Raw genomic sequence first — 14,971 nt, 5'->3', positions numbered from 1 at the left:
ACCTCTGCCAGGGGCCAGGGCCCAGGTTTCCATTCTGGGCTGTTATCTTGTGGAACAGCAGGGGATGTAGGTGAGGGGCGAGGTGCATCAGCAGAGCTGTACTGGGGAAGCTGGCACAGCCTCTGCTCTGCCCACCCTGCTGTCAGCCTCTGCCTCTTCTGTGAGTACTCACTAAATACTCACCTGACGGACGCAAGTTAAGGGCTGGGCTGATCCAGACCCTCTGGAGATGCGCAAGGCACCTGTCTGGTACTGGGAAATCCATCTCATTCACCAAGAGCTCCCAGTGCTCATTGGTCACATTTCTCTGGCTACTTCCACCCAGCCCAGAAAAGCGAAGGGCAAGGGGACCCAAGCAAGCAGCTCCGAAAAAGCAGGTCGTTGTGCTGCATGCTCAGGATCCAGGACACCAGGGGAAGATGCCAATGGAAGAGACTGCATGAGCTGTGAATGGGAAACAGGACTCTGGTGCAGTTGTGAATGTGTCCCTCTGAAACCACTGTGCTGCCCTAGCTTCGGAGGGGGGTGGGGGGGACACCGTGTGTGTATAATCTCAGGGGGACTGGGGTGTAGGTGTCTGCGTGCAATCTGCCTGGAGGTGAATATGTGTGTGTCTCCAATCTCCATGGGGCTGGGATGTGAGAGGGGAACTCTGTGCCTAGTTTGCCAGCAGAGCGAAAGGAAAGCCCTGGCCTGACGAAGACATGGCAGCGTAACCAAACAACACAGGAAAGGAGGACAGTCTCACAGCCCCAAGCACCTGCTGCTCCCCTCCCCACGGCTGCTAGGTCTGAGCGCTCCCTGCTCGCGCATTTCTACGCCAACTTCCTGACGATCAGATCTAAAGAGCGTTGGCACAGGAGAGGGCCTGCCAGGCCACCCGGCTCCAACTCCTCACCCCACTTTAGCAGTGGGGGGCCCACAATAACGCGCACGCTCTCCAGACTGGCTGTGCTGCTGCCCGACAGCTGATTTCAGACTGACAATCGGGGAAGGAGCTGCTTCCATGCCATGCCCTACCGCACGGGGTGGGGCTGGGAGGAAACCTGAACAACAAAGGCTGCAAGAACTGAAGACAGAGAGAAACCAAAAAGGAACATACATACAAAAGAAAGTCCTGGGCGGGGCGGGTGGGAAGCTAGGGGTCCTGGTTTCCGAACTTTTGGTTTGTGGCCACTTGCATCTGAGTCTCGAAGGCGCGAACCTCTTCCAGGGACATGTCTGTAACATGCAGAGACCCTCTCACTGCTCCGTTAGCAAGAAGAGCGCCTCCGGGGAGCTCCTCACACATCCAGCCCAGGGAGCCGCAATGGGGCCAGCTGGCTCAACAGCCAAGGCACTTCTCAGGAAGGGAGCCCCCAGACAGTCACAAATGCATCCAGCTGGCTACCACTTGGGTCTCTATGCTGGATGTATGTACACACGCACACCCCCCCCCCCCATCACTTTCGACTCCATTCTGGATGTGCATGCACACACACCCCCTTACCCATCACTTGTGTCTGCAGTCTGGATGTACACCCCACACACAATGCACGTCTCCCTTCTGAGTGTGCATGCACACACACACGCACACACCCACCACTTGAGTATCCTCTGTCTTTGCATGCACACACACCCAAACACACACCCCCCCCTCTGTACCCATCACTTGTGTATCTATTCTGGATGTACGCATACACATGTACCCATCACTTTTTCTCCATTCTGGATAAACGCACACACACAAACACAAAATGCATGTCTCCATTCTGAGTGTGCACGCACACATCACTTGAGTCTCCAGTCTGTCTTTGCAGGCACCCCCTCCTCCCCCCCATGTACCCATCACTTGTGTCTCCATACTGGCTGCTCCCTCCCCCATGCTATATAGAAACCGCTGCACACTGCCCCTCCAGAAGCATGCATGCTTTCCCCAGTGCAATATCCCTATATGAACACACACACACAGTGCATTCAGGCCAGGGTCTGTCTGAAACAGACATAGCCAGACACCCTCTGCTATGTGCCCTGCACCTGTGCTCTGTGCACACAGCTTATAAAGCTTTGCTTGTAACGGCTGGGACCAAGGTGATGGTGGGAATGATGAGACTGTCTCCATCCCATGCATCTGTCACACTGGAATTCCAAGGGAGGCCATGTCACTGTCCCTCTTACGAGCATCTCCATCAGGCTGGCCAATCTGCTCAGGCCAGGCTCCTCCTTAGCCAATGCCTCCCTCCTTCTCCACGAGGAACTCAGGACACACACACACACAGTCTCTCTCTCTCTATGCACGAACACACACACATACACACACAGTCTCTCTCTCTCTCTGCTTGCCGCACGCTCAGGCATTCTCAGCCACGTGCTCATGAAGAGCATAACACAGAGAACCCAGCACAAAGAAAGTCACAGAAACAATCATGCACAAGACAGAGACATTTGGACAGACTGCAACAGGCTACCACCAGGAAAGTGAGGAGAAGAAAGACCCTTCCCTTTCAAGGCACCTGCTTCACAAGAGGACACCCCTGTGCCCCCAAAGACCAGCCAATCCCATCCACATGATGGGAGGCAGCTCCACTCCACATCGCCCGGCAGCCAAGCTAAACTTCCTTTGCCAAACCTCAGGCTGACCCCAAGAGCTGCCAAAGAGCCCCCAGCCTCAGGGAGCCCCAGGAGCCAGATGGATGGCAGCCCTGGTGCCTAGCCTCTGCTGTGATCACCCAGGCTGTGAGCTGGAGAGATGGTGCCCTGTGTGGTCAGCGCAGTTGAGACCCAGCGAGAGCAGCAGACAGGGTCCGAGTTGTTAGTACTGTTACCCAGGAGACAGATCGGTAACCCAGCCCAGGAAGACTGAAGGGGAAGGAAAAGAAAGCACCAGCAAATTGCACAGCCATCGTTTCTCAGACTACACCTCTCTGCTGGGCACCTTGAACCACCAGCTCTGGCCAGTTAAAGCATCACCTTCCAAGCCCAGTGCAAACACTAGCAACCTCCGAGGGGCCCAACACACGCTCCTCCCTCCCTGTGCAGTGGTTGAAGGGTTTCTCCAGTCCCAGCCTCTCCCAGCAGGAGGCACTGTAGGGAATGGTGTGGGAGTACTGGCTATGGGGGAGCTCCCACGTCCTCCACTCCCAACAAGAGCAGCTGTACAGAACGGATAGGAGCTCTGAGAGTGGGGTGATTTCCTTCTGCCAGGACTTACGTAGGAACGCCAGCTGCGGGGCACTCCCAGGTCCTCTCCTAGCAGCAGTCGCCATAGGCAATGGCCTAGCAGCGCTGGCTGGGTGAGCTCACAGCTAGATCAGCCGCACTCTCTCCAAGTGGAAGTTCCTGTAGGGAACGGGGTAGAAGCTCTGGATAGAGATTTCCCACCTACTCCAGTCCTAATGTCTCCTCTACTGGTGTCACAGCCACTGCTCCTTTCCTGCTTTGTGTTTGCCTGGGTCATTGGGATGCAGCTCATTCTGCTCATGGGCTAGCCCTCCCCATCTCCTTACTGCAGGGGGTCTGCCCTCCCCTTCCCCACAGAGATCCCCTTGCACCAGCCTTGACCCCTGCCCCGACGGTGACACACTTCATCCAGCAGCGTCCCCCATCTGTTCACTGAAGAGAGCGCCCTGCAGAGGGGCCTTTCTGGGGCCCTGTCGCTGGCCAACTTGGATTGTGCCTGGCCTCTGGGCAGGGAGTGACTGTCCGCAGGGCAGATACCCCAAAGACGCAGTGACAGGAATAGCTTCTTCTGCCAATTCCAAGAAGAGAGGGGTGCCGGCAGGCCCAGAGGGGAGGGAAGATCTAACTGGCTCTGGCTGCATGTGCTGGCTGTGGGACCCTCACTGGCAGGATTCCCTGGGAGTTTCCAAGAGAACTGGGGAGACGGGCTGGCTCAACTAACTCAGAACCACTGGGTTGTTCCCCTTCTCAATACCTCTTCCCCTGCTGAGCACCAGGGGGCAGTACAGCCCAGCACACAGCAGCCCAGCGCTAGCACTGAGTTATGCTCCCTCCGTGCCCTGTCTGTCTGTCCAGACACAGCCTTCCCCTCGCTCCATTCCCGCCGCTGGGCGTCAAAGCCCATAAGCTTTCAGCACTGGGGGTGGAACACAGCTGTGTCTCTGCCAGCCCCGCCGAAGAGCAGCCCTCGGGTGTCAACCCACAGCTCCATCCCTGCGGTAGCCACAGCCCGAAACGCAGAGTGGCTTGCAGGCTGGCAGAGGAAGCAGACCAGGGGCTCCAGAGTCTTCTGGCTGGGAGCAGAGGTTATTCCTGATCCTACCTGGGCACGTCTCCTGCTGTCCCACCCCAGCACCCCGAACATAACGCCAACCCCAGGTTAGCCCCCCAGCACCGCGTGGCTGTCGCCAGCTGGACATGCAGTGAAGGACTCCGGGGGGGGTGGTGTAAGAGGGGGGAGAGCAGTGCAGCTGTGCCAGCCAGAAGGGAAAGGGCTCGTGTGGGACTGGAGGGGAGGTGCAGGTGTGGGGGGCTCAGAAGTTGAGTCAGCGAAATGAAAAGCCCCAGCAGCAATGAGACTCAGAGGAAAAGCCAGGAAATGGTGACAGCAGCTGGAGTGTGGAGGGGGGAGAAATTAGTGGGGTTAGCAAAGGGGAGAGGACTCTGCCCCTTTGAGATGATCTCTAAAGCATTTTCATGTTCAACAGTCACTGACACCCTGAAAGGGACAGCGCCCCCTCGAGGGGGCTGGAGGAGCCCCCTGTCTCTGCTGCCTTATGCGCCACAAATACGGCTTCCCAGCCCACAGCAGTGACACTTCACAATCTGCAGGGCCAAGTTCAGCCCTGGAGGAAGCGCCAACCTTCCCTGGGGCATGAGACGGGTCACATGCCTTTATCAGTGGGAGGGACTGACCCCCAGTCCAGCACTGGCAGTGACCCTGCCATGGGCAGCTCTGCTCCCAGCACCAGGAGAGTGCTCACACCAGTGCTTTGCCTGCATTAGATGGAGCCAGGAGCAGAGAGAGAGAGGGCACCTGGAAGGGCAGGTCTGGGGAGAGTGGGTTTGCCTTGGGAAGGGACGAGCATTCTGATGGCTGGGCCCCATGTTCCAATGTGAACGGCCCCTTTCACTGTGGCAGGGAGGGGCTGCTGGGAAACCCTGGCATTGTAGCCCAGCCCAGACACAGGGCAAGGACCAGGGCTGGGGGGGCAGAAGGGACCAGGGCAGGAGGCTCCTGCATTCCGCTGCACAGTGGGTTTCATCTACTGCTTACTCACCACACCACTCGTCTATCCAGGCGAAGGCTTGCCGGTGTCCTATCAACAGGATGTCCCGGATCACCTGCAACCACAGCACAGTTATACCCCAGCAGGCACTGCCAGGGCTCCGCCCACCTCAGATCCCTCTGCTCTGAGCCCTGAGTCCCGCCCGGCTCTGCCAGAGGTGGGCAGAGTCCTGGAACTGACAGCTTTGAATTAGCCCCGAAAGCTCCTCATGGCAGAGAGAAGAAGTAGGGTCTGTCATGCTGAGCTCCTGCATGCAGCAGCAAGAGCCTGTGCCCACTCTCAGTGCGCAGGGCTGGGGCAAGAGTCAGCATCCAGATACAATATGATACATGGTAAGAAATCTGTGGCCATGCAGGACTTCACAGCTGTCACTGTGCTGCGCAGCCCATGTCCACCTGGACCATAACTGCAACAATGGCGACAAGACTCCCGCCCTCCTGCACCAAAAGCACAGGTCACTTGAGCTCAAGGATAATCTCCATTAAGGGTTAGCAGTATAGGGGCTATGACACACAATGGAGAGGTTCAGGTTCCATCTAGTAGAGGGCAGTGGTACCTCTGTATGTATACTTGTGTACACACACACACATAGAGGTACGCACACTCATTCTTTAACCAGCTCATTAAAACATAGCCACAGCCAGCAGGGTCTACTTATAATCCCAGATCAGGTGCTAATGACTGCAGGGTTCTCAAGTCTTCACATGGGTTGGGCATGTGCTCATCTAGGTCTGGAGCTGCGGTGCTCTGGGGGTCTCTTCTGCCACCAGGCAATGAGCTGTGTGGGCCTGACCTCCCCTTGTCAGACAGGGACCCTGGCTGGAACATGGGAACGTTGGGATCTTGCTGCCTGTCTCCCCACAGCGCCTGGGGACCCAGAGGTCTTGTCTCATGGGAGGGGCAGAAGCACCCCGCCCACAATGCCAGACCACCATGCACGCACCTTGTGGACAAACTGCTCCACTCGTGTCTGCAGCCCCCACACCTCAAACTTGACCGTGACCAATTTGTAGGAGCACATGATGGGCTTGGTGTGCTCCTGCCAACCTTCTCTCAGGGGCCCCCGGCCCGTCTTCACTGAGCTGAAGTACCGTGGGTCCTGCCGTGGAGAGGGACAGAAGGGGGCAGCTCAGCATGCCAAGGCTGGATGCCAATCACAACTAGAAAGGAATTAGCCCAACCCCATGGCTTGTGGGTGTTTCAATGCTCTATTTCATTCCAGCCCCAGAGTTGGTCTCCTCCCCACTTAGAACAGCTCATGGTTAATAGTGGTGGTCAAGAACATCTGGCCCAGGCCTCACTGATACTGGACCTCCCAGCTGAGGATGGGTGGATTTGAATGTATGAATGGGCAGGAACGTGGATAGGCAGGGGCAGGCAGACCGGGTAGGAGGGCCAAGGAGGCCACAGCAGGCCAGGTGGGCGAGCCGAGGGGGCAGGCAGTGCAGGAGCAGGTTTGTAGAGGATCAGGTCCGTAGCTGTCTGGTTGGGCAGGTGGGTGTGGGTACAGGGGTAGGCTGGCGGGTTGGTGTGAGGCCCTGTAAGTGTGTGTTCGGAGCAGTGACAAGGGTGGGTGGAAGCGTTAGGATGTGCTGGCAACACCTATGTGCATCCTGCTCACTCCCTGTTCTCCTCCTGGGCTGGCATTACCTCTGGGCTCTGGTAATAGCGCTCAGGAATCTCATCAAAGGCGATGTCCAGGAAGGTGACCTCATGATTGCCCAGGATTTTGTCACTGAGGAAGATCTGGGGGTGGAAGGGACAGGGTAAGAAACACATCCTCTTCAGCTGGCCCTGAGCACCCATCCACACCCACCCAGTGCCAACACATGTTAGCAGGGAAATGGGCCCTAGAACTAGCTCTGTGATGGGCAAGAGCCATTGCCAGATGGGAGGGCTCCTGAAAGCTCCTTGAAGATGACTAGAGGATAATTAACATGACTCCAATTTTTAGAAAAGGCTCCAGGAAATTACAGGCCAGTAAGCCTAACTTCAGTACCAGGAAAGTGGCTGAAACTATGGTAAAGAACAGAATTATCAAACACATAAATGAACACAATTTGTTGGGGAAAAGTCAACGTGGCTTGTGTAAAAAGAAATCATGCCTCACCAGTCTATTAGAATTCTTTATGGAAGTCAACAAACATGTGGACAAGGACCCTCACCAAAGGCTCTTAAGCAAAGTAAACAGCCATGGGATAAGAGGGAAGGTCCTCTCATGGATCAGTAACTGGTTAACAGATAGGACACAAAGTATAGGAATATATGGTCAGTTTTCAGAACGGAGAGAGGTAAATAGCGGTTCTTCCCAGGGAGCTGTACTGGGATCAGTGCTGTTCAACACATTCATAAATGGTTTGGAAAAAGGGGTAACCAGTGAGGTGGCAAAATTTGCAGATGATACAAAATTACTCAAGATAGTTAAGTCCAAAGCAGACTGCGAAGAGTTACAAAGGGATCTCACAAAACTGAGTGACTGGGCAACTAAATGGCAGATGAAATTCAATGTTGATAAATGCAAAGTAATGCGCATTGGCAAACATAATCCCAACTATACATACAAAATGATGAGGTCTAAATTAACTATTATCACTCAAGACAGAGATCTTGGCGTCATTGTGGATAGCTCTCTGAAAACATCCACTCAATGTGCAGCAACAGTCAAAAAAGCGAACAGAATGTTAGGAACCATTAGGAAAGGGATACGTAATAAGAGAGAAAATATCATAACGCCACTATAGAAATCTATGGTACGTCCACATCTTGAATACTGTGGGCAGTTCTGGTTACCCCCATCTCAAAAAAAAAAAAATCTTAGAATTGGAAAAGGTACAGACAGAGAAGGAAAACAAAAAGAATCAAAGGCATGGAACAGCTTCTGTATGAGGCAAGATTAAAAAGACTGCGAAAAGAGATGACTAAGGGGGGATGTGCTAGAGGTCTATAAAATCATGACTGGGGTGGAGAGAGTGAACAAGGAAGTGTTATTTACGCCTTCACATCACACAAGAACCAGGGGTCACCCAATGAAATTAATGGGCAGCAGTTTAAAACAAACAAAAAGGAAGCACTTCTTCGCACAACGCAGATCAGCCTGTGGAACTTGCTGCTGGGGGATATTCTGAAGGTCAAAACTATAACGGGGTTTGACAAAGAACTAGATACGTTCCTGGAGGACAGGTCCATCAATGGCTACTAGCCAAGACGGTCAGGGATGCAACCTCATGCTCTGAGTGTCCCCAGCCTCTGATTGCCAGAAGCTGGGACTGGTTGACAGGGGATGGATCACTTGATGACTACCTGTTCTCTGAAGCACCTGCATTGGCCACTGTGGGAGGACAGGAGCCTGGGCTACATGGATCACTAGTCTGACCCAGCATGGCCATTTTTATGTTCAGGCTCACTCAGAAGAGATGCTGCCAACAGACTGACGCCTGGGGTCTGAGCGATGTCCTCAGTCATGTGTGGCACGCCCACACTGGCCCCAGGGAGCCTGCTGCCTAGGCAATTGGACTGGAGGCTCTGGCCTCCTCTGGGAGAAGCCACATGCCCCCTGGGCATACACAGGAGCCCAAACACACCTAGTGGAAGGTCACTGGAGTGGTGTGGGGCTGCATACCACTGCCCCATGCAATAGGGGAAAGGAGCCTGAGGGCCTCACCCCAAAGCGTCCCCTTCAGCACCCCAGCCAGAGGCACTGGGCGGGTCTGGGCTAGGGATGGCTGGTTCCAATGGAGTTCAGCAAATATGGTAGGGGAGTGGCAGAGTGTGCGGAGTGCGTGTTAGAGCCACTTACATTCGTGTTGTCTCCGCAGTTATCCTCATACTTGGTCTCAATGTAAATGGAGAACTTTGGCAGGAAGGAGCACTGCAGAGAGAGGGACAGGCCGTTACAAGCCAGCCTGGAGAACGGCACCCAACGCTAGCTAGGCCAGCCCAGGGTCGAGTCCTCCTCTCCGTTGATGGCCCCCAGTGAACCCCATGTCAGACCCACTTATCATCAGAGGCTCTCATCAGATTGCTTGTCAGGGCAATTCAGTGCTGGTGCCAGCTTGCTAGCCCAGCACACTAAAGCCCCCTATCTACCCAGGCACAGGATGGGCAGTGCTGCCCACCCGCCCGCTCTCCCCCCCCGCTCATTGGCCTGCTTGTGTCTGCCCTGGAGGGAACCGATGTAGGGAGGAGAGGGTTAGCGCAGCCTCATCGCAGTCTCCCTGAGCCCTGGGAGTGAATGATGCTGGAGGCAGAACCACCCTGAGTTGCCCTCAGGTCAGGGACTGGCCAGATGGTGGGGCGGGACCAGCCGTGGGGCCATCTACCCCAGGCGCACTGTAAGCGTGATAGATGGAGAAAGGGAGCGGAGGGGACTGAGTCTAGCTGTACAAGAGGGACTGGTGCTTTAGCCTCTGAACTACCAGTCAGGAAAATAATGGGGCTGCTCTGAATTCACTCTCCTGTACACACACACCCCGCCCCCCAGCCATGCCTAGCAGTGCAGCAGGGCCATGCCAACCAGCAGCTCCAGTGGCGAGCCCCGTAGGGGTGCTGGGATCAGTATAACGTCAAGTCACTGTTCTTACCGTGTACTCTGTGCCGACAGCATGGCGATCACAGGGTCCGGCAGTGCAGGAGAGCAGGGCGCCAGGGAGAAAGACGAGAGAGATGAGACCGACGAACGGCTGCCGGGTCTTCATGCAACCAAGTGTCGCTTTGTGACTCAGTCCAGCCAAACAATGAGACAGCTCCCCAAGCGGGGGAGTAAGGCACCCCTGCTGCCACTCCCCATGCCAGCAGAGTTACTGCAGGGAGGATCTGTGGGGGATCTGCCCAAGCAGACAGACCGACTGTACCAGAGCTGGGATTCGAACATGGGACTCCTGGCTCCCAGCACCACGCTCAGACCACTAGGAAACTCTGCCTTGCTTAGTGACACAAGGTGTGATGAGCTGATCTTCCCTAGAGGGGAGTTTGGCGCCATCAGAATTGCACAATGCAGGGGAAGGGAAGGGGGGAGCAGCTTTTCTCTTTAGGCCTAGAAACAAACCCCACTCCCCAACAGAAGACCCCCAGTCCTACTGGAAAGATCCCTGCTCCCCAGGGTGAAGGACCGCCTAACTCCACCAGAGAGACCCTCCTACTCCTGGAGCAAAGAACCCTTAATCCAGCTAGAGAGCCCCCTGCTCCCTGGGCAAAGGACCTCCACCCCACCAGAGAGACCCCCTGCTTCTGGGGCAGAGTCCCCACTGCCAATGCAGAGAGTTGTCAAACCCACTAAAACCCTCATGAAATTGACTCCTGAGCTTCAAAAATCAAGGATAATATGCTGGCGATGATGAATGGGGCTGGGTTTCAGCATGTCCCTTTTTGCCTCACCCTTGCGTGGGAACCACTCCCTCCCATTTGTGAGATCACCGCTGGGTGAAAATACCGCCTCAGATGCACACTCAGCGTGCTGCTGGGAGGGGAAGCAGCTTGCTCTGTGTGGAGCGGGGAATTCAGGCCCTATGTCTGTGGGCAGAGGACACAGACGCTGCTGGCACTCAGCACTGCTAGGGGCCTGACTGGTTGGATTCCCCTCCATGCTGTTCTAGAGCAGATTATTGTCCAGCATTTCCAGTAAACAACAAGCCTGGATTTTGCTGAGGGAGGTATCTGAGGTGCAGCTGGCTGGGCTACGCAGGAGGCACCACCATGGACAGGCAGTGCCATGCCCTGGATGGGGACCTGGCACTGTCATACTGTGCAGAATCCTACAGGTGGGGCATGGGTCACTGGGAATCCCTGGGCACACAGCTGGATGCTGGAATGGCCCCATCCAAAGGCGGCGAGGGCTGCTGTGCAGGATCCAGCCTGGCATGCCAACCCTCGTCCCTTTCAGCAGGAGAAGAGCGCCCCCTATGGAGGGCTCAGGCAGCTGCTGGCAAGCCAGGGCAGCGAGGACCCTGCGGGAGGTTCCACATTCCTCTGCTCTGGCTGAGGACTCGCTCCCTGCACTCCTAGCTCTGCAGTGGCCCGGCAGGACTCTTTGTGCTCGGCTTTCTCTGCTGGCAGCATGTGGGGGGGAGCTGCCAGCAGCCCAGCCATGGGACGGCTCAAGCAAGGCTTAGTCCTGCAGTGGAGATGGGACCAGGGACAGCTAACACATGGTCTAGGCCTGTCCACACTGCAACACAAAGCCCTGTGTGTGTGTTTGGGGGGGGGAAGGACAGACGACTGGGTCCCCCAACCTGGTATGAAGGACCTTGAATCCCTGCCTCAGGAGGCCAGAGGGCGTAGGGAGAATTGCTTTGTATTTATTGATGTGCCCAACAATGGGAGGATCTGGGCCTGGGCCTGCTGTCCCCTATGCCGGTGTGAGTCGGGAGTCACTCCCCTGTCAGATCAGTGCTGGTGGGAGAAGCAGCTGGAGGACGGGGAGGAGGAGAACAATGGGGCCTCTCAGCGTGCCCAGAGAGCAGTGGCTGAGTGGGGGGCAGGGTTGGGGGCCTCTTACCCGTAATGGTGTAGGGATAATAGTTCCAGGCCTTCTCTGTGATGTAGAATATCCGGGGTGTCACTGCACGGGCCCAGCTGGGCAGCTTGCTGCAGGGGAAGAGAAGAGCAGAGCGGGGGGCTCTCGTTAGCACACAGAGCTCGGCTGGTTTTCAGCCCTCTAGACCAACAGCCCTGGACCTGAACTCCTCTGCTCACCCCCACAGCAGGTTCAGCACAATCCCTGCCAAATGCACCTCAGTGCTGACCTGCAGGGGCCACCCCTGGGGGAGAGATGGGCTGCACCCACCTTGTGGGACCCAGCTAGCCCTCACTGCCCTGAGCCCAGGCTTGAGCTCCTCACACCTTTCCAGTCCTGCAGCCCCCGAACCAGCCAGCGGCTTCCCAGCTCCATACGCACTGAGCTAGGAGACACTGTGCTTCCCAGCTGTCCCCCCCCGCAGTATTACACTCCCCAGTGGGTCCACTGCCATGCTCCCCAGCCAGCCTGCACCCCTCCAACGCCATCCAGCCCCCCACAGCCCCACACCCTCCCAGCTCACCCACCTGAGCCCAGCCTCTCATGCATTCCTCCCCCTCCAGGGAACACAGGGTCGGCTCCTGCTCCCACCAAAGCAAAGGCAGCTGGGCCCTTGATTTCAAGGGGAGCCAGCTCAGGCCCCTGGCTCCCAACGACTGCTTTTGCCAAGTGTTTCCCCCCAGGCACTGGAAGCGCAGGCCCCGCAGTGTCGGGGCAAGGGACCCAGTGTATGTGTGCCCTGGGGGGGAGATGACTGTCGCTGGGCTGGGCAAGGAGCCTCCGCTCACAGGCAGAGCTGCAGCAGCCGGGGCTGGAAATGAACAGTCAGCTCACGCCAGCTCGCCGTGACACCTCATCTCTCCCTCCCCATTGGAGGAGAGCTGGAGGGGGGGAGGGAGAGATGAGGTGTGGTTTGATTAATTTTCAGCCTCTATAAATAGCATCCCCAAGAGGGGAATCGTGAGCACCTCGGCTAAAAATACCCTGTCTAGCACCGGCAGCTCCCTCTGTGGGTAAGCAGCTGATCAATGCGCTGCGAGGAGACGGAGCAGCCCAGCCAGGGCTGTCTCACACAGCCAAGCTGTCCATCGCCTCCCTCCGTCTATGGAGGGGGCCAGGGCACAAGGCCAGTTCACAGGCATCGGCGCTCTTCTCCAATCTATTCGCAATTGCTGACGGATCAGCAAGGGGAAAGCCAGAGGGTTGTGCCGCAGCAAATGGAAGAGAAAACCAAGGATGGGAAAGAGACAAAAGCCAGGGGAAGGGGCAGTGAGAGTGAGCGTCAGTGAAACACAGAGACAAAGGCCCACTCAGCTAACCCAGGCCAAGCACCCCGGTATCAGACAACTAAGCACTATAGTGTAGGCAGAACCCATCTGAGTCCTTGGAACAGGGCTAAAGCCACGGACAGCCCTGGGTCTCAGCTTGTTTAAAGAGTCCTGTCTACACTACAGTTTGCAGTGGTCATGTAATTGGGTTCTCCAACTCAGCTGTAGGGATGCCCTGAGAAAGACAGAGAATCCTGGACCAACCCTAGGACTCTGTGCCCATAAAATACTTTGGTGGCTCTGCTGGAGTCCCTGCAGTCCCTCTATGGGTCTGGCATGGCCCCTGGAGTCAATGCGAGCTCTGTACGTGGCAAGATCAGGCTGTGGGGCTGTAACGAGCCGGACACACAGATCTTTAGTGTTGCACTGCCACTGGGCGGGAGGACAGGCTCTGCCTTCCTCGGCTGCCTCAGTAGTGCCCATTTTTCTCTCCTGCTTCATCCAACGCCAAAAGGCTTGGGCCAACGTTTTCAGAGCTGGGCACCTCAAACTCAGCTTCTCAATCCATGTTCAGGCACCTAAACGAGTGCCGCCTGCACAGAGGTGCCCAGCCACTGCACCCTCCATTTCCCTGCAAGAGCTCAGCACCTCTGTAAATCAGATCACTGATCTCGGCACCTACAGTCCCCATTCTGCAAATGCCGGTGAGGAGTCCCACTGCTTTCCAAGGGACTGGAGGTGAGCCTAAGGGTGTGGATGGGTGGGTCCCTTTTGCGGAATCGAGGCCTGTATATGGGAACGTTAGTCACCCAACTTTGGAAATTGGGCATAACTGACTAGCCCAAACAGTGACACTGTGGCAAGAAAACTCAGCTCTCCTGCACTCCCAGTTCCAAGTGTTGTGGGTTGGCTTAACCCTTTACACTGTCAGGTGTGAGCATGAGCCTCCACCACCCCTCATTGAAGACAGCTGTAAGAGACAGCTGAGCAGACTCACCTAAGACAAAGGGGGTACGAGAGCCCACCCTAACAATTTGAACTACGAAGGCACAGGGGTCCACAGGGTGTTGCCTTGGGGGCGGGGTGTGTGTGTGTGAGAGAGAGAGACTAATAAGAAGGGGCAAAAGACACACACAGCCTGGAGGCATGGGGCTGTAAGCAAAGATACGATCTTCTGTTCTTTTGGCTCCTCCTGCATTCAGGGAAACAGGACTTGGTATGTTTCTTGGAAACAAACAAAATTGCTTTAACACTACCAGACTCCATCATCAATTTTCCCCCCCAACTGGAAAAGACTACAAGACCCAAATTCCGGCTAGCCCTCAGGTCAAAAAAGGGAATACAAGTTTGAAGCAGATTATCTCTTCCCCCCTTAGCTGAATGAGAACCTCAAAGTGAAACTGACCAAAACTGACTAACCCAGTTTTCCAGCTCCTGCCCAGTGGTATGCAAAAAGGGAACAGCCAGTGACAGTGATGGCAGGCACATGAGGTTTCTAAAGCTCTTTCCATTCTAATCACAATTGTTAATACTTCAATAAGGAGCTACTTTAAAATATAAGAGCTGGCCCTTAAAACCTTGCCATTGTTACCTTAGCTAAATAGTGGCTGAGTTATTTCCTTGTAGTTCCCTATATGAGTCATAGGGAATAGCTTGAATACTGCAAATATTGAGCTGATCTATTGGCAAATACTTATTTAGCTTTCCAAGGCAATTGGCAAAGCTCAGTGCAGCAGCATGGTAGGGTTTTTAACATGCTGGTGTGCTTTTAGTAACAAGCATTTTGCAGCACGGCTGGACTAGGTGGCAGCACTGAGCTCGCTAGCAAGCTGTCTGCATTTTTCATCCTGGAGCGGCCCCCCAGAGTCATCTCCTGTCTCAGCAATACGGGCTCCGAGAGAGAGACTGCAACTCTCTCCGGAGTCATGGGCAGACTGACACCTGAGCAGAACAGGGGAAGACAT

General features: G+C 55.5%; 1 protein-coding gene across 4 annotated transcripts in view; it reads right to left on the bottom strand.

Moving 5' to 3' along the window:
• LOC102944430 (cytoplasmic phosphatidylinositol transfer protein 1) overlaps positions 1–14,971 on the bottom strand; it is a 43,715-nt gene that overhangs the window by 5,928 nt on the left and 22,816 nt on the right. For 3 of the 4 annotated variants that reach the window (XM_037911124.2, XM_037911126.2, XM_043524007.1), the window contains 6 exons: positions 11,722–11,810; positions 9,809–9,816; positions 9,025–9,096; positions 6,879–6,974; positions 6,172–6,327; positions 5,220–5,283 (listed from right to left, as the gene is read on the bottom strand). In XM_037911124.2, coding sequence (XP_037767052.1) covers positions 5,220–5,283; positions 6,172–6,327; positions 6,879–6,974; positions 9,025–9,096; positions 9,809–9,816; positions 11,722–11,810 — 485 coding nt within the window. Of the gene's footprint in view, positions 1–1,102; positions 1,222–5,219; positions 5,284–6,171; positions 6,328–6,878; positions 6,975–9,024; positions 9,097–9,808; positions 9,817–11,721; positions 11,811–14,971 lie in introns of all 4 variants that reach the window. The other variant, XM_037911128.2, reaches the window with a different exon arrangement.

The sequence above is a fragment of the Chelonia mydas genome, chromosome 10, assembly GCF_015237465.2.
Source record: "Chelonia mydas isolate rCheMyd1 chromosome 10, rCheMyd1.pri.v2, whole genome shotgun sequence".
Taxonomy (NCBI): Eukaryota; Metazoa; Chordata; order Testudines; family Cheloniidae; genus Chelonia; species Chelonia mydas.
This window is presented reverse-complemented; position numbering and strand designations above follow the sequence as displayed.